The sequence below is a fragment of the Arvicanthis niloticus genome, chromosome 2 (genome assembly GCF_011762505.2).
Source record: "Arvicanthis niloticus isolate mArvNil1 chromosome 2, mArvNil1.pat.X, whole genome shotgun sequence".
NCBI lineage: Eukaryota > Metazoa > Chordata > Mammalia > Rodentia > Muridae > Arvicanthis > Arvicanthis niloticus.
This window is the reverse complement of record NC_047659.1, coordinates 83,021,853-83,048,896: the sequence shown is the minus strand read 5'-3', so window position 1 is coordinate 83,048,896 and position 27,044 is coordinate 83,021,853. Positions and strand designations below refer to the sequence as shown.

Genomic DNA, 27,044 nt, shown 5'->3' with positions numbered 1-27,044 from the left:
TTTTTTTTTTTGTAAAAGAGAAAAGAATTTTCCATGTCTTGGAAGAATTGTGTTGGAATTTTGATGGGGATTGATGCCTTTGGTAGGATGGCTATTTTTACCCTATTAATTTTCCCAATCAATGAGCAATGGGAGATCTCTCCATTTTCTGAGATCTTCCTCAAATGAATCAGTAGCTTTCCTTTATACAAATGATAAACAGGCTGAGAAGGAAATTAGGGAAATGACAATCTTCACAATAACCACAACTAATATAAACTATCTTGGGGTAACTGTAAGCAAACAAGTGGAAGACTTATATGACAATAACTTCAAGTCTCTCAAGAAAGAAATTGAAGAAAATTTCAGAAAATGGAGAGATCTCCCAAGCTAATGGATGGGCAGAATTTATATAGTAAAAATAACCATTCTACTAAAGGAAACTATAGATTCAATGAAATCCCCATCAAAATCCCAACAAAGTTCTTCAAAGATATGAAAAGAGCAATTCTCAAATTCATCTGTAAAGGCAATAAACACAGAATAGCAAAAGCAATTCTAAACAATAAAAAGATGACTAGGGGAATCATCATCCCTGATGTCAAGCATTACTACAGAGCAACAGTTATAAAAACAGCATGGTATTGGTACAGAGACGGACACATTGATCAATGGAATAGAACTGAAGTTCCATAAATAAAATCACACACTTATGGACACTTGATCTTTCACAAAGTCACCAAAATATACAATGGAAAAAAGAAAGCATCTGCAGTAAATGGTGCTGGTCTAACTGGATGTCTGTATGTAGAAAAATGAAAATAGACCAATATTTGTCATCTTGCACAAAGCTCAGATCCAAGTGGATCAAGGACCTCAAAATAAAACCAGATACACTGAGTCTAATAGAAGTGAAAGTGTGAAAGAGCCTTGAACTCAGTGGCAAAGGGGGAAGTTTCCTAAACAGAACTCCAATGACTCATGCTCTAAGATCAAGAATTGATAAATGGAACTTCATAAAACTGGAAAACTTCTGTAAGGCAAAGGACATAGTCAATATGATAAATAAGCAACATACAGATTGGGGGAAAATCTTCACTAACCCTACATCACACAGAGGGCTAATATCCTAAACATATGCGTAACTCAAGAAGCTAACCACCTAAAAACCAAACAACCCAACTAAAAAGTGAGGTATAGAACTAAACAGAGAATTTATAACAGAGCAATCTCGCATGTCTGCGAAGAGCCTAAAAACATGTTCAAAGTCCTCAGTGATCAGAGAAGCACAAATCAAAACAACCCTGAGATTCTACCTTACACAAATCAGAATGGTGAAGATCAAAACTTCAGGTGACAACACATGGAGGATGTGGAGAAAGATGAACACTTTTCCATTGCTGGTGGGATTGAAAACTGGAACAACCACTCTGGAAATCAATCTGGAGTTTTCTCAGGAAATTGAAAATAGATCTACCTGAAGATGCAGCAATACCACTTTTAGAGATATAACCAAAAGACACCCCACAATGCCACAGGGGCAAGTGTTCCACCATGTTCATAGAAGCCTTATTTGTGATAGCCAGAAGCTGGAAACAGCCCAGATGTCCCACAAAAAAAGAATGGATACAGAAAATGTGGTTCATTTATACAATGGACTACTACTCAGCTATAAAGAACGAGGGCATCCTGAGTTTTGTAGACAAATGGGTGGAACTAGAAAATATCATCCTGAGTGAGGTAACTCAGACTCAAAAAAAAAAAAACAAAAAAAAAACAAAACATGTATGGTATGTACTCACGAATAAGTGGATATTCATCAAAAAAAAAAAAAAAAAAAAAAAAAAAAAACTTTACAGAATACCCAAAATTCAGTCAAAAGAACTCCAAAAGGTCAACAAACTGAAGGGCCCAAGTGAGGACATCTCAGTCTCTCACTTGGGAGGAATAAGAAAGCAATCACAAGTGGGGAGGGTGGAAGGGAGAGACCTGGGAGGAAAAGTGGATGGGGGTTGGAGGGAGAGGGAAACCTGATCTGGTATTGGGTGTGAGAAAAGGACTGAAGCTCTGAGGGCCAGAAGAAAGAATAGAAACAGGCAACCTAGGGAGTTAGGAGGTTGGGGAGGATCCTCCAGAATGCACCAGAGACCTGGGAGGTGAGAGACTCTCAGGACGCAAAGGTAGGGACCTTAGATGAAATGCCTGACAGTAAGGAGAAGGAACTTGTAGAGTCCACTTCCAGCAGGAAGACAGAGCATCAAATGAGGGAGGGGATTGCCATCTCACATTCAAAACCCTGACCCATAATTGTTCCTGTTTGAAGGAACTACAGAAATGAAAATGTAAAGGAGCCTGAGGAAAAGACAGTCCAGTGACAGGCCCAAAGTGGGATCCAGCTCAAGGGGAAGTCCCAAAGCCTGACACTATTACTGAGGCTAGTGAGCACTCACAAAAAGGAACCTATCATGGCTGCCCTTTAGAAGACCCAACAAGCAGCTGAAAGAGTCAGATGCAGATATTTGCACCCAACCAATGAACAGAATCTGCTGATCCCTGTGTTTGAATTAGGAAAAGGCTGACAGAAGCTGAGGAGGTGGGCGATCCTGTAGGAGGACTGTAGTCTCAATTTGGACCTCTGAGATCTCTCAAAAACTGGACCACCAAAAAGGCAGCATACACCAGCTGATATAAGGCCCCCAACAGATATACAGCAGAGGATTGCGTGGTCTGTGTTCAGTCAGTGATGATGCACCTAATCTTCAAGATACTGGAGGCCTCACAGTGTGTAGACATCAGGTGCGGTGGGGACTGGGATGTGAGGACAGACTGGTGGAGACAGGGGTGTGTTGTAAGTATGGGATGTGAAACAGTCTGAAGGAGGACAGGGTGGAAAATAAAATCTGGAGTTAAAAATATATAATAATAATAAAAAGAAAAATAAAAAAAAGAAAAAGCATATATATATGTTTTTATATACATCTATATATATATATTTGGAAACAATGGATTAATAAGAGTAATCATTGGCTTATAGAATACTCCCCTTTGCTTTCAGACAACAATAATTTACTACTTACTAAATGAATTTAAAAATACTAATTAGTTGCTAAACTTTTAAAAGTTCTATGTATTATTAATATTAAGGTCAACAGGTCTCAAGTTGGTAATTGCAAGGGATTTTTCTACATCAAAGAGTAGTAAATTGCAAACCTTGACAGTTGAAGCTGTTAGGTGCTCCCCTTTGACTTGCTACAATGTATATAGACCAGGCATTATGTCCTTGCATTTGTAAACACTGAAAACCAAACAACAAGGAAAAACAGAATGTAAGAGAAATAAATAAACAAGTGTTTGAAACTTTATGGGTCAATGTTAAGAGTGTATTTTTTTCCTTTGGCATAATTATCATTTTGTAAAACATATTAGAGAGGTGATTTCATTCTCTATTCATTCATAAAATCTGGGTTATAAAAGCCCATTGGAGAGAACACTCACTGGAAAGATAAAAACACAGGAGCTATGGACTTACCATGGTCTATGTATACCATTGGTTTCCTACAAGAACTGAGCCCACTGCTTAGCCTCATGTAGAAACCTGCTTAACAAATTGTTCTTTCTTTTTAATTGGTTATTTTATTTATTTACATTTCAGATACCATCCCCTTTTCTCCATTTCCCCTCCCTAGAACATCCCTATCCCATCCCCCTCCTCCTTTTTGCTTTTATACCATTTTAATTACATGCAAGTATTAAGGTCAGTTCTAGGTTGAGGGACTAGCAATTAAATAGATGCAAATAGTCAAGGAACAAGCAACACAATAAACACAAACAGTCAAAGAACAAGCAAGGCAATAAGCAAAGTTCCGTGAACACTCCCGTCACCACTGTTTTAAGGGCCTATCAGGTTGACCAAAATATCTGAGCCAACTTCCCTGTCCTTACCCAAAGTCATTTTTATGTCTGAAGCCTACTTCCTTGTTCTAGCCTAAAATTTAGATTCCTGTCTTAAATTTCTTCTTTGATCTATCATAAGATTTAGATTCCTATCTAAAATTATTTCTTTTTATCTAGCCTAATGTCAGATTCTTGCCTGAAGCCCACTTCCTTGTCCTTGGCCAATGACAGATTTCTGCCAAGCAGCCCATTTCCTTGTCCTTGGTCCATGTCAGATTCTTGCCAAGCAGCCCCCAGAGCTCTCTGCCTCTCCCCTTTTTTTAAATTTCATAAACAAGACTGAGCCTGTCTTATGTCGTTCTGACAAGAATGCCTTCCTTACCTGTCATGGAATATACAGTATCAAAAGCAATGCCCTTCTATTTTAGGTTGGTAAGGCTTTGTGCAGAATCTTACCCATCCTTAGCTTGCTAGCAGTTAATTAAACAACTCATTCTGGGATTCAGTTTTAGTTTCAAGCCGTGTACTTTGGCTTCCAATGTGTTGATGTTGTTAAAGACATGCTTTTAACAAGTTTTTAGACCTTGTGGAATAGAAAATGAAAAATAAAAGTTATGATTCTTGTATTGTTCCTAAATGTGACCAGTTATTTGGACTCAATCATGGACTTGTTTAGAAATCAATCCAATATTGTAAATAACAGTCTACATTTGGAAGTCTGGTTCTGGTCATTTTCAGAGACATATTTGGAAGTTAACAAATTATTGTTAAAGAGTGGAATTCTAGATGCACAACATAGCTCTGTGGGCAAAAGGTGTTTACTGTCACGGGTAAGTAGATGAAGAGCATTTTAAAGAGAAGAAAAGTTTCTTGGACTGAGAGAGAAGGTGCTACTTTCTCACTCTCTAAGGGTTTCTTTTTACAGAGACTTTTAAAAAATTTTATTGATAATTGAATTATAGCACTGTGATATCCCTTTCAACACTTCAGTATATCACATGCACCTGCTCTCACACTTGTTGTTTCAATATTGTTATATATGTGTGTTTATTTGTTTATGTTTGTATTTATAAACATATGAATACAACTTGAATTCATTTTGCTATGTTTTTTGTGTATGTTTTCCAAGGTTAGCAGTCTGTATTGGTCAATCCATTAGGGTGTCAGTTCTAAAAAAGGCTAATACTCTGTCTGCCTGTCATCTTTAGTTGCCTGTAATTTTTATTAATTAGTTATTAATTTTATATTAATTATTTTATTAATCACTTACATTTCATATGATATCCCACTTCCCAGTTATCCCTCCACAAACCCCCTATCCTATCCCCCTAACCTCCTCCCTTTTGCAACTATGAGGGTGCTCCTCCACCCACTCACTCCCCTCCCACCTCACCCCTCTAGCATCCCCCTATGCTGGCACATTAAGCCTCCTTCCTCTCCCATAGATGTCAGATAAGTCCATCCTCTGCTACATATGTATCTGGAGTCATGGCTCCCTCCATGTATATCTTTGGTTGGTGGTTTAGTCCCTGGGAGCTCTGGATGGTCTAGTTAGTTGATACTGTTGTTCTTTCTATGGGATTGCAATTCCCTTCAGCTCCTTCAGTCCTTCCCCTAACTCATCCATTGGGTTGGCTCAGTCCAATGGTTGGCTGTGAGTATCTGCATCTGTATTGGTCATGTACTGGTAAAAACTCTCAGGGAAGAGCCATATCAGGCTTCTGTCAGTATTAAAACTCAAGTCAGTTCAAAACTGTAATGTTTTTGCATTTCAGGTTGTTTTGTTTTGTTTTGTTTTGCAGGATGGCTTTACACCACTTTTATTGGCTCTCAAGGAAAACAAAATAGAGATGGCAAAGTTTTTAGTAAAGAATGGGGCAAATATACATGTATTTGATAAGATGAAAAGGTATTATCACTTGAATTTTAAAAAATGAGTGGCACACTGAAATAACAGTAATCATGCAGCCAAGAAATAACAAATTGATAGAAGACTAATAGAGGTATTCAATGATCACATATCAATTAGTCATCTGTCTTATTGGTTAGGTAAGAAAAGCAATGTGGAAGTGAGCAACATGCATCATTTATAATAAGCTTCATACCTCCTTACAATTATTGATGCTTCTTTGATATTTTGTTTGGTTGGCCAATCAATCTTAAAACAGTAATAGGTTACATTTTGGTTTTACTAGTTTTTAAAGTTTGAACATTTGTTTGAACACAATATGATACACATTCATATTGTTTGAACACAATATGACTCAATCATTTTGTGGTATTTCCACTTTCTTTTATATAATTGTCCTATAAAATGTTATAGTAATCATAAAAAAGATTTGACAGTCCATCTAAAGATAAGATGACACTACCACTCAATTACCTTCATTTGAACAGTAATGAGCTTAGATATTCTTTCGGTGGCTAAGAATTGTTATTATAGGATACTGCTCAAGCCCACCCCTCTTTATGTTCAGTTGGTATTGATGTATTTAAATTTACTTAGTACTGAGAAAGAAAAGTAAATTAGCTTCACTATGATAAAGTTTAATGAAGCTACGTCATAGGTGAATAGATGTAGATTCACACATAAATTGGTTACAATGCTGGATAATTAGTTGCTAGGTGTATGTTTTAAATGTTTTGTATTACCAAATATAATGAGAAGGATAATATTTTGGAAAGATTTTTGTGATATCATTTATTTAACATTTAGTGCTGTCTATAGCACATGATATTATCATTACTATGTGAAGATACAATGAATGTTATTATGAATAGAATATTTTATAATATTTTATTGCTTAAAGAAGATAGCTTTCAATGATTTGATAGTTAACTGATTAATAAGTATATTACACTAAACTAGAGAAAATGGAGTCTTAATTAAGAATGAGTACTACACATTTATCCCATTAAGAACACAGTATATACATTATATACAGCATGCAGAGCATACATAGTATACACAGCAATACAGCATTTACAGTACACCTGCTTTATACAGTATAGACAGTATATGCAGCATATATAGTATACACAGCACATAACATATACAGTCTATGCAGTGTGTACAGTATGTGCAGTACAGAAAGCTCCCTACCCATGCTTTCCTTTTGTCTTTGGGCACAATATATAAAAACGAACTCTTGCTTTCCATAGTATTTATGTGTAATAAAAAGGTCAATTCCAGTCAGATAAACAAGATAGTAAATTTGTAATATACCCAAGTATTAACATTGTTAATTAAAATACTAAATAATGAAACTATTTCTGTGTTAATTCAGAAACACACTCTTATATGCCATTAGATGGGACTCAAAAGATATGGTCAATCTACTTTTGGATGAAGGCATTGACTTTTTCTTTAAAGATGTATTTGGATGGACTGCTTTACGGTATGCTATTGAAGGCACAAGTAAAGGGTAAGTATTTGCATTAGAACCCTAGTAAACACTAACTAGTAGTTCAAATTAACCACAAAATCTTTATCTTCTCTCACACAGTATTTCATTGTTGACTCTAGTTTTTTTGGAAGAGCATTATCCAATATGAAATGATTATCCAATATGAAAAATATATACTGTTAGAATTAGAAAAAAGGGAGGATTTTTTTTTTATCTCTTGACCTGGTTTGGAAATGCTGAAGATTGAATCAAGTACTTTATCTGTTTTGGCCAATTTTGGCACTGACCTACATCTCTGTGTGAGACTTTCCAGACTATAACATTATGGATCCATATATATATATATATATATATATATATATATATATATATATATATATTAATATTATATATTGTATAGTCAGATATTTAATATTCTAATTAGATATTTTATTCTTTTTTCTTTTTTATTCATTTTTATTGCATAATTTATTTACATTTTAGATGCCAGCCCCTTTCCCCATTTCCCCTCCATAGAAAACCCCCATCCCATACCCCCTTCTCCTTTTTGCTTTTGTACATTTTTTAAATGTTAACCAAAGGCTTTATAAGTTTGGTAATACTCAGTATCAATCAGAAATGTAACCTAATACTCAACCTAGATATATCAACCATCCTTGACTGGCGGAGACATGTGAACATCCGCCTCCATGTCTGTCCCCACTCTCTCTTTCTCTCATCACCTAGGTCCTCCTCTCCTTCTCCTCCTGCTCTCCTTACTCCTCCTCTTCTCCTTACTCCTCCTCTTCCTCTCCATACTCCTCCCACATTAGCTCCTCCTACATATCACCCTTCCTGTTAAAATAAAACTTTTCTCTCACAATACAGTTAGAGCATAACAATACCAATTTATGTCAGTAAGCTGCAAGATAGACCTAATACCCAATCCATATAATTGTTGGAGTTTCTATGAGGATGTGCTCCCACCATCCTCCCAATTTCGCCTTCCTGCTCTAAAATTTCCCAACATTAGGGAATCTAAACATTCAGGCACCAAGGCCCTCCACTTCCACTGATGCCTATCCCCTTACCCCATCCCCCCTCCTCCAATTACTATGAGGGTATGCTTCCAACATCCTCTCATTCTCGCCTTCCCGCTCTTGTAATTCCCCAACATTAGGGAATCCAAAGTTTTAGGTACCAAGGCTGTCCACTTCCACTGATGTCTGGCAAGGCCACCATCAACTAGCTATACAGGTGGAGCCATGAGTCCCTCGCTTTGTGTTCTCAGGCTGGAGATTTTATTTTATTTTATTTTATTTTATTTTATTTTATTTTGGTATTATATTTACATTTTAGATTTTATCCCCTTACCCCACTTCCCCCCACAACCCAGAAACCTCCTATCCCAACCCCCCTCATGCTTCTATGAGGATATGCCCCCACCTAAACCCGTCCCCATTCTCACCTCCCCACCCTCAAATTCCCTTCCACTCTGTGTTCATCCTTCATGGGACCAAGAATCTCCTCTCCCACCTATGCCCGACAAGGACATCCTCCCCTACATATACAGCTGGAGTCATAGGTCCCTCCCTATGTGCTCCCAGGCTGGCAGTTTAGACCCTGGGGAGCTCTAGTTGATTGGTATTGTTGCTCTCCTCATGGGGTCACAAACCTTTTCTGCTCCTTCAGTCTTCTCTCTAACTTCTCCACTGGGAAACCCTTGATCATATCAGTGGTTAGCTGTGAGCATCTTCCTCTGAATGTGTCAGTCTCTGGCAGACCTCTAAGGAGACAGTTATAGCATGTTCTTGTCAGCATGCACTTCCAGCCATCCACATCAGTGTCCAGCTTAGGTGACTGTACATGGGATGGATACCCAGGTGGAATAGTCTCCAGATGGCCCCTCCTTCAGTTTCTGTCCCATGTTTTGTTTTCATATTTGCTATCTTGAGTATTTTTGTTACTCCTTCTAAGAAGGACTGAGGCATCCCCACTTAGTCTTCCTTCTTCATGAGCTTCATGTGGTCTGTGAGTTGAGTCTTCGTTATTCCAAGCTTTTGGGTTAACATCCGCTTAACAGTGAGTAATTACCATGTGTGTTCTTTTGTGATTGGGTTAATTCACTCAGGATGATAATTTCTAGTTCCATCCATTTACCTAAGAATTTCTCGAATTCTTTATTTATAATAGCTGAGTAATACTCCATTGTGTAAATGTACCACATTTTTTGTGTCCATTCCTCTGTTGAGGGACATCTGGGTTTTTTCCAGCTTCTGGCTGCAATGAACATAGTGGAGCATATGTCCTTATTATATGTTGGAGCATCTTCTGGGTATATGCCCAGGAGTGGTATAGCTGGATCCTCAGGTAATGCTATGTCAAATTTTCTGAGGAACCACCAGACTGATTTCCAGAGTGGTTGTACCAGCTTGCAATCCCACCAACAATGGAGGAGTGCTCCTCTTTCTCCACATCCTTGCCAGCATGTACTATCACCTGAGGTTTTGATCTTAGCCATTCTGACTGGGGTGAGGTGGTATCTCAGGGTTGTTTTGATTTGCATTTCCCTGATGACTAAGGATGTTGAGCATTTCTTAAGGTGCTTCTCGGCCATTCAAATTTCCCCTGTTGAGAGTTCTTTGTTTAGCTCGGTACCCCATTTTTTAAATAGAATTATTTGGTTGTCTGGAGTATAATTTCTTGAGTTCTTTGTATATCTTGGATATTAACCCTGTATCAGATGTAGGATTGCTAAAGATCTTTTCCCAATCTGTTGGTTGCTGTTTTGTCTTATTGACAATATCCTTTGCCTTACAGAAGCTTTGCAATTTGATGAGGTCCCATTTGTCAATTCTTGATCTTAGAGCATAAGCTATTGGTGTTCTGTTCAGGAACTTTTCCCCTATGCCTAGGTATTTGAGTGTCTTCCCCACCTTCTCTTCTATTAGTTTCAGTGTATCTGGTTTTATGTGAAGGTCTTTTATCCAGTTGGATTTGAGCTTTGTACAAGGAGATAAGAATGGATTGATTTGCATCCTTCTACATGTTGACCTCCAGTTGAACCAGCACCATTTGCTGAAAATACTGTCCTTTTTCCACTGGATGGTTTTAGCTCCTTTGTCAAAGATCAAGTGATCATAGGTGTGTGAGTTCATTTCTGGATCTTCAATTCTATTCCATTGATCTTCCTGCCTGCCTCTGTACCAATACCATGCAGTTTTTATTACTATTGCTCTGTAGTATTGTTTGAGGTCAGGGATGGTAATTCCCCCAGAAGTTCTTTTATTGTTGAGAATAGTTCTTGCTATCCTGGGTTTTTTGTTGTTCCAAATAAATTAGCAAATTGCTTTTTCTAACTCCATGAAGAATTGATTTGGAATTTTGATGGGGATTGCATTGAATCTATAGATCTATAGATTGCTTTTGGCAAGATGGCCATTTTTACTAAATTATTCCTGCTGATCCAGGAGCATGAGAGATCTTTCTATCTTCTGAGATCTTCTTCTATTTCTTTCTTCAGAGACTTGAAGTTCTTGTCATACAGATCTTTCACTTGCTTGGTTAGATTCACTCCAAGGTATTTTATGTTGTTTGTAACTATTGTGAAGGGTGTCATTTCCATAAATTCTTTTTCAGCCTCTTTATCCTTTGAATAGAGGAAGGCTACTGATTTATTTGAATTGATTTTATATCCAGCTACTTTGCTGAAGTTGTTTATCAGGTTTAGGAGTTCTCTGGTGGAAATTTTAGGGTCACTTAAGTATACTATCATATCATCTTCAAATAGTGAAATTTTGACTTCTTCCTTTCCTATTTGTATCCCTTTGACTTCCTTTTGTTGTCTAATTGCTTTAGCTAGGACTTCCAGTACTATATTGAATAGGTAGGGTGAGAGTGGGCAGCCTTGTCTAGTCCCTGATCTTAGTGGGATTGCTTCCAGTTTCTTTCCATTTAGTTTGATGTTGGCTACTGGCTTGCTGTATATTGCTTTTACTATGTTTAGATATGGGCCTTGAATTCCTGATCTTTCCAAGACTTTTAACATGAAGGGATGTTGTGAGATGACCATGTGGTTTTCTCTTTGAGTTTATTTATATAGTGGATTACATTGATGGAGCTCCGAATATTGAACCATCCCTGCATTCCTGGGATAAAGCCTACTTGATCATGCTGGATGATTGTTTTGATGTGTTGTTGGATTTGGTTTGTGAGAATTTTATTGAGTATTTTTGCATCAATATTCATGAGAGAGATTTGTCTATAGTTCTCTTTCTTTGTTGGGTCTTTCTGTGGTTTGAGTATGAGCATAATGGTAGCTTCATAGAACAAATTGGGTAGTGTTCCTTCTGTTTCTATTTGATGGAATAGCTTGAAGAGAATTGGGTTAGGTCTTCCTTGAAGGTCTGATAGAATTCTGCACTAAAACCATCTGGCCCTGGACTTTTTTTGTTGGGGAGACTTTTAATGACTGCTTCTATTTCTTTAGGGGTTATGGGATGGTTTAGATGGTTTATCTGCTCCTATTTTAATTTTGATACTTGGTATCTGTCTAGAAAATTGTCCATTTTGTCCAGATTTTCCAATTTTGTTGAGTATAGGACTTTGTAGTAGGATCTGACATTTTTTTAAATTTCCTCAGTTTCTGTTGTTATGTCTCCCTTTTCAGTTCTGATTTTATTAATTTGAGGACTGTCTCTGCACCCTTTGGATAATCTGGATAAGGGTTTATCTATCTTGTTGATTTTCTCAAAGAGCCAGCTCCTGGTTTTGTTGATATTTTGTATAGTTCTTTCTGTTCCTACTTGGTTCATTTCAGCCTTGAGTTTGATTATTTTCTGCCGTCTACTACTCTTGGGTATATTAGCTTCTTTTTGTTCTAATGCTTTCAGGTGAGCTGTCAAGTTGTTAGTGTATGCTCTTTCCACTTTCTTTTTGTGGGCACTTTGAGCTATCAGATTTCTTCTTAGTACTGCTTTCATGGAGTTTCACAAGTTTTGATATGATGTATCCTCATTTTCATTAAATTCTAAAAAGTCTTTAATTTTTTGCTTTATTTCTTCCTTGACCAAGTCATCACTGAGTAGAGCATTGTTCAGTTTCCACGTGTATGTGGGCTTTCTGTTGTTATTGTCCATATTAAAGACAAATTTTAGTCCATGGTGGTCTGATAGGGTACAAGGGATTATTTCAAACTTTTTGTATCTGTTGAGGCCTGTTTTGTGACCAATCATATGGTCTGTTTTGGAGAAGTTACCATGAGGTGCTGAGAAAAAGGTATATTCTTTTGTTTTAGGATGAAAAGTTCTATAGATGTCAGTTAAGTCCAATTGGTTCATAACTTCTGTTAGTTTCACTGCGTCTCGGTTTAGATTTGGTTTCCATGATCTGTCCTTTGCTGAGAGTGGGGTGTTGAAGTCTCCCACTATTATTGTGTGAAGTGCAATGTATGCTTTAAGCTTTAGTAAAGTTTCTTTTATGTATGTGGGTGCCCTTGCCTTTGGGGCATAGATGTTCAGAATTGTGAGTTCCTCTTGGTACATTTTTCCTTTGATGAATATGAAGTGTTTCCTTCCTTATCTTTTTTGATTACTTTTGGTTGAAAATTGATTTTATTTGATATTAGAATCGCTACTCCAACTTGTTTCTTGGGACCATTTGCTTAGAAGTTTGTTTTCCATCCTTTTTTCTCTGAGCTCACAGAGGTGCATTTCCTGTATGCAGCAAAATGCTGGGTTGTGTTTATGTATCCAGCCTGATACTTTATGTCTCTTTATTGGAGAACTGAGTCCACTGAAATTAAGAGATATTAAGGAGAAATGAATGCTGTTTCCTGTTATTTTTGTTATTGGCAGTGGAGATATGTTTGTGTAGCTACCTTCTTTTACGGTTTTCGAAGATTACTTTCTTGCTTTTTCTAGGTTGTAGTTTCCCTCCTTGTGTTGGAGTTTTCCATCAATTATTCTTTGAAGTGCTGGATTTGTAGTAAGATATTGTGTAAATTTGATTTTGTCATGGAATATTTTGGTTTCTCCATCAATATTGATTGAGAGTTTTGCTGGGTATAGTAGTCTGGGCTGGCATTTGTGTTCTCTTGGGGTCTGTATGATATCAGTCCAGGATCTTCTGGCTTTTATAGTCTCTGGTGAGAAATCTGATGTAATTCTTGTATGTCTGCCTTTATATGTTACTTTACCTTTTTCCCTTACTGCTTTTGGTATTTTTCCTTTGTTTTGTACATTTGATGTTTTGATTATTATGTGGCAGTAGGTATTTCTTTTCTGGTCTAGGCTATTTGGAGATCTGTAGGCTTCTTGTATGTTTATAGACATCTCTTTCTGTAAGTTAGTAAAGTTTTCCTCTATAACTTTGTTGAAGATATTTACTGGTCCTTTAAATTGGGAGTCTTCACCTTCATCTATACTTATTATCCTTAGGTTTAGCCTTCTCATTGTGTCCTGAATTTCCTGGATATTTTGGGTTAGTAGCTTTTTGTATTTTGCATTTTCTTTGACAGTTGTGTCAATGTTTTCCATGGTATCTTCTGCACATGAGATTCTCTCTTCTGTCTCTTGTATTCTGTTGGTGATACTTGTGTCTATGACTCCTGATCATTTTCCTAGGTTTTCTATCTCCATGATAGTCTCCCTTTGTGATTTCTTTATTGTTTCTACTCCCATATTTTAGCTCTTGGATGGTTTTGATTAATTCCTTCACCTTTTTGGTTGTGTTTTTTTGCAATTCATTAAAACATTTTTGTGTTTCCTCTTTAAGGGCTTCTATCTGTCTGCCTGTGTTCTCCTTAAATTCTTTGAGAGTGTTATTTATGTCCTTCTTGAAGTCCTCTATCATCATCATGAGAAGTGATTTTAATTCTGATTCCTGCTTTTCAGGTGTGATTGGGTGTTCCGTGCTTGCTATGATGGGGGAACTGGGTTCTGATGATGCCATGTAACTTTGGATACTGTTGCTTAAGTTCTTACACTTGCCTTTCGCCATCTGGTTAACTCTAGTGCTACCTGTACTCACTGTCTCTCACTTAAGTCTGCCTTTCCAGTTATCGTGCTTGTGTCTGATCTCCTCAGGGTCCAGTTGTCTCTGTGCTCTTCTTCAGCTGCTCTGAGTACAGTGGTACCTCTTGGTTGACTCAGGATATGGTGTCTCCAAGGTAGCAGAACAGCTAGTTGTCCGCTGATCTGGGTTCAGTGTCTCCTCTAGGTTGTCTCAGGATATGTTGTCTGTTGCTCTGAGTTTAGTTGTTCCTCTGCTGCTCTGGGTTTAGTGGTACCTCTGCAGCTCTGGGTTTAGTGGACCCTCTAGGATGTCTTGGGAGGAATCAGGTGTCCACAGAGGAGCAGACCAGGTGGGGGTCTCTAGCTGTTTCATTCTTCTGGCACAGTTAAGCAAAAAGTTGTCTTTCTTTCTCTGATATTTTTTCCCATTTATTATTATTTGAATCTTGAAAATAATGTTTTCTGGGTTTCTTAACTCCCAGAAAGAGAGCTGTCTTTCAAAACAAAGATGGAGAAGAAATTCTAGTCACTCTTTTGCTTCTACTGATTCTGTTGGTACAGTTTTGATATTAGCTCTTCTCCTAGAGAACAATAGTGATTGACCTTAATAATTAGGTTGCATTTGTTAAATCAGATCCCTAATACTTTTCAGTTATTCACACTTACATTGAACAGATTTTATCTGAGCTATTAGTCCCACAGTAGTAGTGCTTTCCTTTGGCTGCTGGGCCTTTTAGCTTATGCCAAGCTCATAGCTAGCAATTTGTTCCTTCTTACTTATTCAGAATGTGATGTGGAGTCCACTGGTTGTTTAATCCTAGACCTTAAAGTTTCATTAACTTTGAATTTGTTCATCTCTTTTGATAGAAATTGTGGATTGGGATCATTCTAAGCTGTTATGAATGTTCCAATCATGTTGCAGGAAACATCAGGAGTCTTTATTTATTACTGCTAGAACCATAACACCATATCCTGTTGCATTTTGTGCAGCATTCTTTCCTAGGGGCTTGGAGACCCAATGTCATCTTTCCCTGGGTAGTTGCCAGCTTCAGACTATATTTAAGAGAGCTAGTTCACGTCATGTGCCATTGGAATCTATGTATAAAATATGATTTTATCTTCCAAAGCATTTGGAGATAAACAGGACAATCAATCATTCCAACAAGAATCCACAGGTTTGGAGTTTGATTAGGTAGATAAGGGCTGCAGGTAACCAAGGTGTGGTGTTAGAAAATTTTAATTTTCATCCTTTGGTGATTTAGAATTCAGTAATACTGCACAGCACAGTCAACAGAAAGAAATCATGTGATAAAAAGCTTCAATTTTCAAGCTGTTAAATAGCTCACTTTTCTAAATTATAAGCCATAAAATTATATGGAAGCATCTAACAGTCAAAATTAGGGCTTGTGGTACTTAACCTTACTTAGAAGTGACACAGGTTAAAGTCACTTGAAAAGGAAATGTCTGAGAGTGATCCTGTACATTTGATTGACCTGTAGGTTGGTCAGTGGAGAATTGTCTTTATTTAATAGATGTGGGAATTTTCAGCCTGCTTTGAGCAGCACCATTCCCTAGGCAGGTGTCCCGAACTGTGTTAGAACAGAGTAAATGAGGAGCATGAATTTGAATTCATTTCTTTCTGTTCTTGATGGTGGGTGTGCTGCAACTACTGCCTCAAACTTTCTGCAACAATGATATACCATTGTGAGTGAAAATAAACACTTCTTCCCCTCATTTTTGTTTGTTAGGCTATTTTATCACAGCAACAGAACCAAAAAAAAAAAAAAAAAAAAAAAAAGGAGGGGATTTCATGATTTCTGGATAGCTGTAATATGTGATTATAAGAGTGATAGGAAATAACACATTGGGTTTTATTTAATTATTATTATAATGCCTCTTAACATTCTGAAAAATTTACTATGGTATAAAAATGTTTTTTTTAATAGTAATTTTATGTTTTTTTGTGCATATGGCAGTAGTCGAGGGATTCTCATGAACTATGATGAAAAGTTATGTAGAAAACATAAAGATGGCACTCCAGGTAAGGCTTATGATAATGATAAGTGAATATTAAACTATGGACAGCACACATCCAATGCAAACCAACACTTTTATTACTTCTGTTCTAAGCATATATAATTGAAACTGCTTCACATATTATGAATATTTTAATTTAGGCAAGAGTACTAAAATTCTGTTGTCATGATTTTGTTATCATTCACCAAAGTTGTCTCTTTTATAAGTGACCTTATTGAATAAATACATATTTGTTTATGTCCAAACATGATTCAGTTATCCCAGACTGGTTGCCACCTTATTGTGTAGTTGAAGTTGGTTTTGAATTCATGATTTAAGCTTCTCTGATTTTTTTAGTTGTTGAGCTTAGACACATGTAGCACATAATCAGCAGCTTTCTTTATTAAAATCAGTAACTTCTTGTAGAACTGGGGGTGGAATCCAGAACCACGTGTCTTCTTTTTCAATGGGAATTCTTTCAAATACATTTTAAAATTTATTTACTTGTTTATTTATTTCCTTTCTATCTCAATTACGGTCCCTATCACTCCTTTCTTCCTCGTTCCATCCTTAACAATTCTCTCCCTTCATTTCCCCTCCTTTATCCTCAGGGAAGACAAAGTCTCCCTTGGTTACCACCCCAACCTGGGACATCCAGTCTCAGTAGGCTGAAACATATCTTTTCCCACTGAGGCCCAACCAGGTAGTCTGGTTATGGGAAGGAGAATCCAACAGCAGGCAACCAAGTCAGGAACAATATTTGCTCCAATTGCTCCAATCGTTAGAGGACCCATATGAAGACTAAACTGTGAATCTGTACAAACATGGAGGAGGCTTAGGTCTAGCCCCTGCATGTTCTTTGGTTAGTGGTTCAGTCTCTGTGAGCCCCTGTAATCCCAGGTTGGTATGTCTTCTTGTGATGTCCTCGACCCCTCCAGCTCACTCAATATTTCCTGCACACTTAGACAAGATGCTCCAAGCACTGCTTCATGTTTGGCTGTGTAGGTCTCTGCATCTACTTCCATCAGCTGCTAGGTGAAGTTTCTCGTGGAAGAGTTATGCTAGGGTCCTGTCTGCAAGCATAGCAGAGTGTCATTAATAGTGTCAGAGATTTGCTGTTTTATATCGGATGTGTTTAGAGCTGGGCCAGTCATTGACTGAACTTTCCTTCAATCTTGTCTCCCTCTTTATCCCTGGGTTGAAGGTTTTGTGTGTGGATTGATGCCCTCCCCCCCCCCCCGCATCCCCTTCACTGGAGTCCCACCTGGTTACAGGAGGTAGCCACTTCAGTCTCCATGTTCTCTGCTGGTTAAGAATCCCAGCTAGCATCACTCCCATAGACTCCTTGGAACTTCCCCTGTCCCAAGACTTCAGCTACTCCAAGAGATGCATCAATTACCATTCTCACTCACAACCCCTTCCCACAGCTCCTCTACCTACACCTGATCCCCATCCTGTTTCCCACCTCACCCTCTCTCCCACCCAATTCCCTTCCTCCATCTATCTCTGATGACTATTTTGTTTCCCCTTCTGAGTGAGATTCATACACTTTGCCTTAGGCCCTCCTTATTAGTTTTGGGGATCTGTGAATTATAGTGTGGTTATCCTGTGCTTTATAGCGATGTCTACTAATAAGTGACTACATAGCATATGCGTCTGAGTTTGGGTTACCTCATTCAGGATGATATTTTCTAGTTTCATCCATTTTCCTATTGTCAGAATCATATATTTTTAACATTTTAGATTTTTAATTTTTCTATTTAAATATATTTCTTTTTTTTTAACAGGATACAGGAATTTTGTAGAGAATTCATTAGACACGTAAGAATCATATAATTATAATAATCATGTTTCCTAATCATCTAATGTATAAATGAAAAAGTATTTGTGTAGTATTCTACTCTATAGTGCCACTGATATTTATGTTTGACATTTATTTCTTATAACCACTTAATAAATATTTAATTTTCCATTATAACTGTTATTTTTCTAATTGTATAGTTGTCATTCAGAATAGTGCTTTCATGCTTTGGCTAACAGACTGCCTTAGTTTCTCATGTATTTCCTTACTCATTTCCATAGATTGACAGGAGTCCATGAAGGCCTCAATACTATATACAATGCATCAAATTTAAGTATTGAGTGAAAATTTATTACAAGGTTTCTGTTCTGTTCTTGTTGGGAATGCCATTCCCAATGATGATATACACATTTGGATATGTATGTATGTATGTATGTATGTATGTATGTATGTATTACAATTAACTTTAATTTAAAATGTTTCAAGAAACTCCTTTTGTTTTAAGGTGAAGTGGGATTAATAATTCTTGTTCCATAGCTGCTTTCATTGCAGAACAATATGACATCAGTGTTTTGGGTGAACAGAACATGGGTTTTGAAGCAGGTTCTCTTTTGGATTAAAGTAGCATAAATTTTGTGCACCACTGAATAGGTTCTGAAATGTGCATTCAGTTTAGGCAGTTTGTGAAGTCAAGTTCATCTAAGGCCCTGCCAACATTTCTGTTGTCACTATTGATATGGAATAAAATGTCTAAACATATTTAGCCATTTCTAGATTGGAAGAGACAGCATCAAAAAAAAACCCTGAAATTCGGACTTTTTGTTGTAAATAAGAAGTCAATCTCTATTCACATAAATTATTATTATGAAATGTCACTTAATATGCATACCGTCATACATTTTAAGAGGTTACCTACTCATTTTTATTGTGGATTTGTTCTGTAGGCACCCCAATGATTCTACTTCTGGATCCACCTTGCCTAAATCAAGTGAGACTGCATGTGATTTTGATGATGAGGTAAAATTGTGCTTCTTAAACTTGATTTGTTTGTACAGAAATGTATTTCTCAGGTGTTTACTCTTGGAATTCTGTAGTGGTCTACTTGTTCTAATTTTGTTGACAAGAAAGATAATAGTTACTAAAAAAGACATTTTCCCAAGACTGTGACTAGTAACTAATTAATTTTTTTTAATTTGATAAATGACTAAGATCAAGCAACTCTTTTGAGTGAAAGACATTAAGATAATTATATTAGAAACAATTTTCATAGCAAAGTAGTTTTCAAATAAGGTCAATGATATTTGGATAAATCCACTTACTGTGATTCATTACTCATTCTCATGTAATATATGTAATATTTATTACAGAAACACAATGCAGAAAATATTCCCACCAGAGGACACAGAAATATTTATGGAAGATGTATATCTACTTTTAATAATATTTTCAGCAATCTCATGTCATTTGTCTCAGGCTATCCACTTTAATTCATGTCCTTGTGTAGTAGCTGAAGGCATTAATTTTGTCATTTCATGTCTCCTTTTAGGGTTAGACCTTCAATCCAGGTTGTAATTTACACATAGAAATTGTCCTACTGCATATCTGCAGGGCCAACCCCAACATTCAGAGTTGCTCTCTAGTACACACCAATTCCCCATCATCTGTTTGTTTATTGGAACTTGTAGAAAAAGCCGATCAAGATTTTAACCATATTTTTCTCTTCTAATGTGGATAATAGATACAGATTTAAATACATTTCAAAGGGATTTCTTTAAAAACCATCTGAAAGGGTAGTGATAGATTGATATTTTCATAATAATTTATTTCATTCAAACATGAAGTATCATTTTATAGGGCATAATTAAAAAAATGAATTACTATGCTGTTTATAGGCTGATGGAAATGCTGCATGAACCTTTAAACAAGATCTTAAATTTCTTTCTTACATAATACTAGTAGATATAAGGACATAATATATGATCACATACAATTACTCTTCTAGAATTGAAAACTGTTATTTGAGGATGCAAACTTTTTACATTGCCCAAATCATCCTTCAGTTCCAGGGGTGGTATGATCCTCTTTATCTAGCATGTCCCAAAGCAAGCTTAAAATTTAAATATTTTTAATTTATTTTTTTGGAAATTTTCATGTATACATTCTAGAGGGACCCCCTCCCAAGGTTGCCTGTTTCCATTCTTTCTGCTGGCCCTCAGGGCTTCAGTCCTGTTTCCTGACCTCCCCCCAATACCTGATCATGTTCCCCTTCCTCTCCCTGTTCCCTCTCCCATCCACATCCCTGTCCCTCCCCTCTCTTCACCCCATGACTGCTTTCTTCTTCCTCCCAAGTGGGATTAAGGCATCCTTACTTGGGTACTTGGGCTTGTTAACCTTAAATCCTGTGGGTTGTTTTCTGTGTATTCTGTACTTTTTTTGGCTAATATCCACTTATTACCATGCATGTCCTTTTGGTTCTGAGTTACCTCACTCAGGATATTTTCTTTTTTCTTTTCTTATTATTCATTTCTTTTTTTCTCCAAATTTTATTCCCTTCCCATACCTCCTTCCCACCCCTGTGTCCACAAGAACTCTGTCATCTACTCCAACTCCACTAGACCTCTAAATTCCCAGGTGCCTCCAGTCTCTTGAGGGTTAGGTGCATCTTGTCTGACTGAACCAAGACTCAGCAGTCCTCTGCTGTATATGTGTTAGGGGTCTCATATAAGTTGGTGTATGCTGCCTTTTTGGTGGTCCAATGTCTGAGAGATCTCAGGATCAGGCTGAGACTGCTGGTCCTCCTACAGGGTTGCCCTCCTCCTCAGCTTCTTTCAGCTTTTCCCTAATTTAACCACAGGGGCTTTCTGTCTATTGGTTGGGTGTAAATATTTGCATCTCACTCTTTTAGCTGCTTGTTGGGTTTTTTGGAGGGCAGTCATGAAAGGTTCCTGTTTGTGAGCACTCCATAGCCTCAGTAATAGTGTCAGGGCTTGGGACTTCCCCTTGAGCTGGATCCCACTTTGGGCCTGTCACTGGACTGTCTTTTCCTCATGCTCCTCTACATTTTCATCCCTGTAGTTCTTTCAAACAGGAACAATTATGGGTCAGGGTTTTGAATGTGAGATGGCAATCCCCTCCCTCATTTGATGCTCTGTCTTCCTGCTGGAAGTGGACTCTACAAGTTCCTTCTCCTTACTGTCAGGCATTTCATCTAAGGTCCTTACCTTTGCATCCTGAGGATCTCTCACCTCCCAGATCTCTGGTGCATTCTGGAGAATGCCCCTAACCTCCTAACTCCCTAGGTTGCCTGTTTCCATTCTTTCTTCTGGCCCTCAGAGCTTCATTTCAGTTCTTTTCCCTCACCCAATACTAGATCAGGTTTTCCTCTTCCCCCAACCCCCATCCACTTTTCCTCTCAGGTTCCTCCTTCCCTCCCTCCCTCTCTCCCTTCCCACTTGTGATTGCTTTCTTATTCCTCCCAAGTGGGACTGAGATGTCCTCACTTGGGCTCTTCAGCTTGTTGACCTTTATGAGTTCTATGGATTGTATCTTGGGTATTCTGTACTTTTTTGGGCTAATATCCACTTATTAATGAGTACATACCATCCATGTCATTTTGGGTCTGAGTTACCTCACTCAGGATGATATTTTATAGTTCCAATCATTTCCCTGCAAAACTCAGGATGTCCTCATTCTTAGTAGCTGAGTAGTATTCCATTGTGTAAAGGAACCTCATTTTCTATATCCATTCTTCTTTTGTGGGACAACTGGGTTTTTTCCAGCTTCTGGCTATCACAAATAAGGCTGCTATAAGCATAGTGGAACATGTGTCCCTGTGGCATCATGGGGGTATCTTTTGGGTATATCTCCAAAAGTGGTATTGCTGGGTCTTCAGGTAGATCAATTTCTAATTTTCTGAGGAACCACCAGACTGATTTCTAGAGTGATTGTATCAGTTTGCAACCCAACCAGCAATGGTGGAGTGTTCCTCTTTCTACACATCCCTGCCATCATGTGCTGTCACCTGGGTTTTTGATGTTAGCCATTCTGATTAATGTAAGGTAGAATCTCAGTATTGTTTTAATTTGCATTTCTCTAATCACTAAGGACTTTGAGCATTTCTTTAAGTGCTTCTCAGCCCTTCAAGATTTCTTTGTTGTGAATTCTTGGTTTAGTTCTATACCCGATTTTTAAATTGGGTTGTTTGGTTTTTTTTATTGGTTAGTTTTTTGAGTTCTTTAAATATTTTGGATATTAGCTTTTTATAGGATGTGGGGTTAGTGAAGATTTTTTTCCCAATGTGGAGGTTGTCGGTTTGTCCTACTGACTATGTCCTTTGCCTTACAGAAGCTTTCACGTTTCATGAGGTCCAATTTATGATAAGTTCTTGACCTGAGAGCCTGAGTCATTAGAATTTTGTTTAGAAAATTTCCTCATATCCCGATGAATTCGATGCTTTTTCTCACTTTCTCTTTTATTAGAGTCAGTGTATCTGCTTTTATATTGAGGTCCTTGATCCACTTGGACTTGAGCTTTGTGCAATGAAACAAATATGTATTTATTTTTATTTTTCTACATAAAGACAACCAGTTAGACCAGCACCATTTATTGAAGATGCTTTTTTTTTCATTGTGTATTTTTGTCTTCTTTGTCAAAGATCAAGTATCCATAAGTGTGATTTTGTTTCTGTGTCTTCAATTCTATTACATTAATCAATGTGTATGTCTCTGTATCAACACAATGTTATTTTTATCACTACTGCTGTGTAGTATAGCTTGAGATGAAGTATGGTAACTTCTTTATAAAATATGTACACATAAGTATATTTTCTATGAGCATGTCTCTTGTAAACATCCATGTTTATCTTACATAGTAGGCAACATGTACATGGTTTGCTGCTGAAATAATTGTAATATTTGGGACCCTCTTGTTTTATGAGTAGTTTCTTTAACATGAGAAATTAACATGTCTTAAAATAAATAAGAAAACATTAATTACTTTATTTTTGGTATTAATTTTAGTCGGATATTCCTAAGTATGTTCTCACTACATGTCCTAGTAACATACATGGGGCTGGACATCAAGGAGACAAAAGTGAAACAAATGGTAAGAACTATATTTTATTAAATGTTATGAGACAGAATGTTTACGTATACAATGAACACTGATAAAATATAATAACCAAAGTATTGTTCTTTTAATCGATAACAATGAAACGAGGAAGTAAAATGCCTCCAATTGTACCTCTCATCAATTGATCTTTACCAACAGTTGAAACTAAGAAATACCACCAAAGGAGTTTAACTATGGATACCAGTTCATGATATTTTAATATGCCAGGACTCTGGGAAAATAAGAAAGAAATGAATACAAGGAATGAGTAATATAAAGGCAAAGAAAACAAAGGAATAAAGAAAGGGAATAATAATAATAAAAAGATTAATAAATAATAAATAAAATAAACAAGGAAAATAAAGCAAAATTGATAAAGAGTTTATTGTGCGGAGTAGAAAGCAAAATAGATGTAAGTGGTCAAGAATATTAAAAAATAAAATATTGTCTTTATGCTTCAATTTAGAGGTAGGAAAGAATTCTCAACTCTTTATCACAGTCTCAATGTTGCAAAAAATTCATTAATGTCTGACAACTCTATCATGCAGAGGTACATTCACTTCACTATGATAAATATAAGCACCATGTGGTCAGTTAAACATTGTGGTGGTCAGTGTCAGGTAAGCTGCTATTCCAGATTGGTGTAGGGTAAAATAAACGGTTTGGCTAAGAGCAGACAATTGTGCTAGGTATAGAAAGTTTAGAAAGTCATTGCCAGACATGTTAGGAAGAACTACAGGACAGAATCCAAACATAAGCTGAGGCAGGGAGATGTTGAAGAAGATAATGTCACAGAAACCAGTACATATCAAAATTATGGAAATTTGGGGTCAATGGTAAAATCAAGTTATATTGTTCAGTTGGCCAAAAACCCTCTGCATTTACATATTTTCTCAGGCAATGACAACCAGCTACATTTTGAGTATTCACATTATACTTATTTTTAGGTAAACATAGAGGGGGGCTTTTAGATTATCAGTGATGATATAAGAGTATTAAGAGACAGAACATATTTGCTTTTACTTGTGAGCATGAAAATAGCAATCGTGAAGGAAGAAAAGAGGATCCGCTGCACTCAGAGCAGTTGGTAAGACGTCCACCTCTATGAAGTCCGAGAGCTGCTGCTGGGATCCCTGTGGACCTGAGCCTCATCACCCACCAAAACCCTGCCCTTCCAAATACCACTCCTCTTCTGCCCCTTCCATCTGGTCCTTTCTGCTGAGGCAGACTCCTGGCTGGTCTGCTCCCATGAAGACACCATAACCTGACCCATACTAGAGGATCTACTGCACTCAAAGCAGTTGAAGATCAGCTACCTTCAGGGAAGTTGACTGCTAGCTGGTCTACTCCCATGAAGACACCACATCCTGAGCCATCCTAGATGATTTGACACCACAGCTTGAAGGCATGCAGGGCAAGTGACCCACCAGACTGAAAGCCTCCATGGAGTTCTGCTGCACACAGGGAAACAGAAACCACAGTCCATAGGCCCCTCTGGAGAACATCTTTACATAGGACAACAGATTGACTGTTCCACTAAAGATCCAACAGTCTGAAGGCCTCACAGGAGATCTATTGCAGCCAAAGCAACAGATCAGCAGCTTCTCTGCCCCTCTTAAGAGACCCCAGTTGGAAGGCCCCACAGGTGGTCTGCTACAGCCAGGGCTGCAGGCCAATCAGGAGACTTGAAGCAACCCAGGAACAAAAAAGGCATCTCTAGACAGAGTCACCCGTACCAACAAACACCAGGGATATCCAGATGGAGAGAGGCAAGCACAAGATGATAAGCAACAGAAACCAATATACATGGGCATCATCAGAACCCAGTTCTCCCACCACAGCAAGCCCTAAATACACCAACATGCCTGAAAATCAGGAATTTGTCCTAAAATCCTATCTCCATAAAGGAAGATGTCTGTAGGAAAAAAAAAAAAAAAAAAAAAAAAAAAAAAAAAAAAAAAAAAAAAAAAAAAAAAAACAAACACTGGCTGGGGAACCGCAGCAGGGTTCCTCAGCCCACACTGTGTATAGTTGGCTGAGAACTCTCTGGGTTCCTCCAGCTGAAAGTTAGGCCCATCTGCTGACTAAAGGCCTCTCCACAGTTCCTCATGGCCCAGCCCCAACACGAGAAAGTCCATGAGTTTCCAAAATGGGTTTATTGGCATGGCAGATGGTGGATGGATCTGGATGTGTGCCCCCTAAAACCCAGGATGGACCTGAGTTAAATAGGGAGGAGAAGGGGGGGAGGGGTTGGGGAGGAATGCTTAATTGACTCTACCCTCTGGCCTTCAGGTACCTCATTAGTATATAAATCTCTCTAGGGCCTGGGGCCTGTTTATCAAGCCCTCCATCTGTGTACTGACTGAAGAGCACAGGTTGAATGAAGGAAGATTAGGCCTCCTGTTAGGCCCAACAGATATCAGTAATACAGGAAAACAGGAAATACAGGAAAACACAGGTAAACAGATGAAGGAAGTGAAGAAAGAAAGCAATCCAAGACCTAAAAGGGGAAGTAGAAACAATAAAGAAAACACAAATGGAGGCAAACCTGAAAATAGAAAACCTAGGGAAGAGTTCAAGAATTACAGATGTAAGCATCATCAACAGAATACAAGGGATAGAGGAGAGAATCTTGGGTGTAGAAGATAACGTAAAAGAGGTTGACACAACTGTCAAAGAAAATTCAAAACATAAAAAACTCCTAATCCAAAGCATCCAGAAAATTCAGGGCACAATGAAAAGACCAAATCTAAGAATAACTGGAATAGAGGAGAATGAAGATTCCGAGCTTTGTGACTTTTTAATAATTGTATTTCACCACTTAAAAATGATTTCACTTTATGTCTAATACATAGTTTCACACTAGTGGATCAAGATAATGTAAGATGTCTAAACAAGAACATAGCCATGATAATAGGCTTTCATGTAAATGCAAAAGATCCCTATTTTATGTATCATCTAGGAAATATTAATCTGACTATTCATTTATCCATGATTATAGGCCAAAGAAGTAATAATACAGAATTCAGGCAGGAAAAAGGTGAAAGATCTTACTATATAAAGCCATTTAGTCGAATGTATATCTAAAATAAGACAGAGGAACACTAAACAGACTGAGCAGGTTATATTTTTATATTTAGGCATGCATATGAACACATATAAATGTTTGTGTGTAACAACTAAAATTAAAGAGGCCATGGAATGTCAAAAGAGCAAAGAGTACATGGGAGGGACTTGGGTGAAGAAATAGAAAGGGAAATTGAAGTAATATTTTAATTAAAAATTAAAACTAAAAATAGCAAAAACAGGACAGAAATCTGGAGAGTTGATTCTTTGGAAAGGAGAGTTTGCTCTGAAAGCATGAATACTTATGTTTAAATAACTAGAGTCACAGAAAGAGGTGGGCATTCCTTGTGTGCTTCTGTAACCCTGCACTTTGGGGAAAATGTCAGAGGCATCATTGAGCTATTCTGACTATTGTCTAGTTCCAAACTCAGTGATAACATTTTGTCTTATGGGAATAAGGTAGATAGGGATAGTCAAGATTTCCTGTTGTCCTCTTCTGGCTTGTTTGTGTATACACAGATATGCAACTGCATTGACACATATGCATGTACCCTGAACCGACAACACATGTACTAATTCACATAACAAAGACTGAAATAAAATGTAACAAGGAGACAGAAATTATTTTCCTGCCACTAAAATTACCCATGTAATGTATATTAAATCATACATTATATTAATTGGCTGTAGAGTTTTCCCTTTTGGCAGAGGACGTTTGAAGAAAACCTTTCCAGTGGAGGTTAGTACTAGGTGTATGAGTGGTATGTGAGCATTTTCATA

General features: G+C 37.4%; 1 protein-coding gene across 1 annotated transcript in view; it reads left to right on the top strand.

Moving 5' to 3' along the window:
- Positions 1 to 27,044, top strand: part of LOC117703198 (uncharacterized) — a 175,182-nt gene that overhangs the window by 3,476 nt on the left and 144,662 nt on the right. The window contains 6 exon segments of the mRNA XM_076929414.1: positions 5,676 to 5,782; positions 7,161 to 7,298; positions 16,249 to 16,313; positions 18,076 to 18,109; positions 19,034 to 19,106; positions 23,108 to 23,192. Of these exon segments, the coding sequence (XP_076785529.1) occupies positions 5,676 to 5,782; positions 7,161 to 7,298; positions 16,249 to 16,313; positions 18,076 to 18,109; positions 19,034 to 19,106; positions 23,108 to 23,192 (502 nt within the window).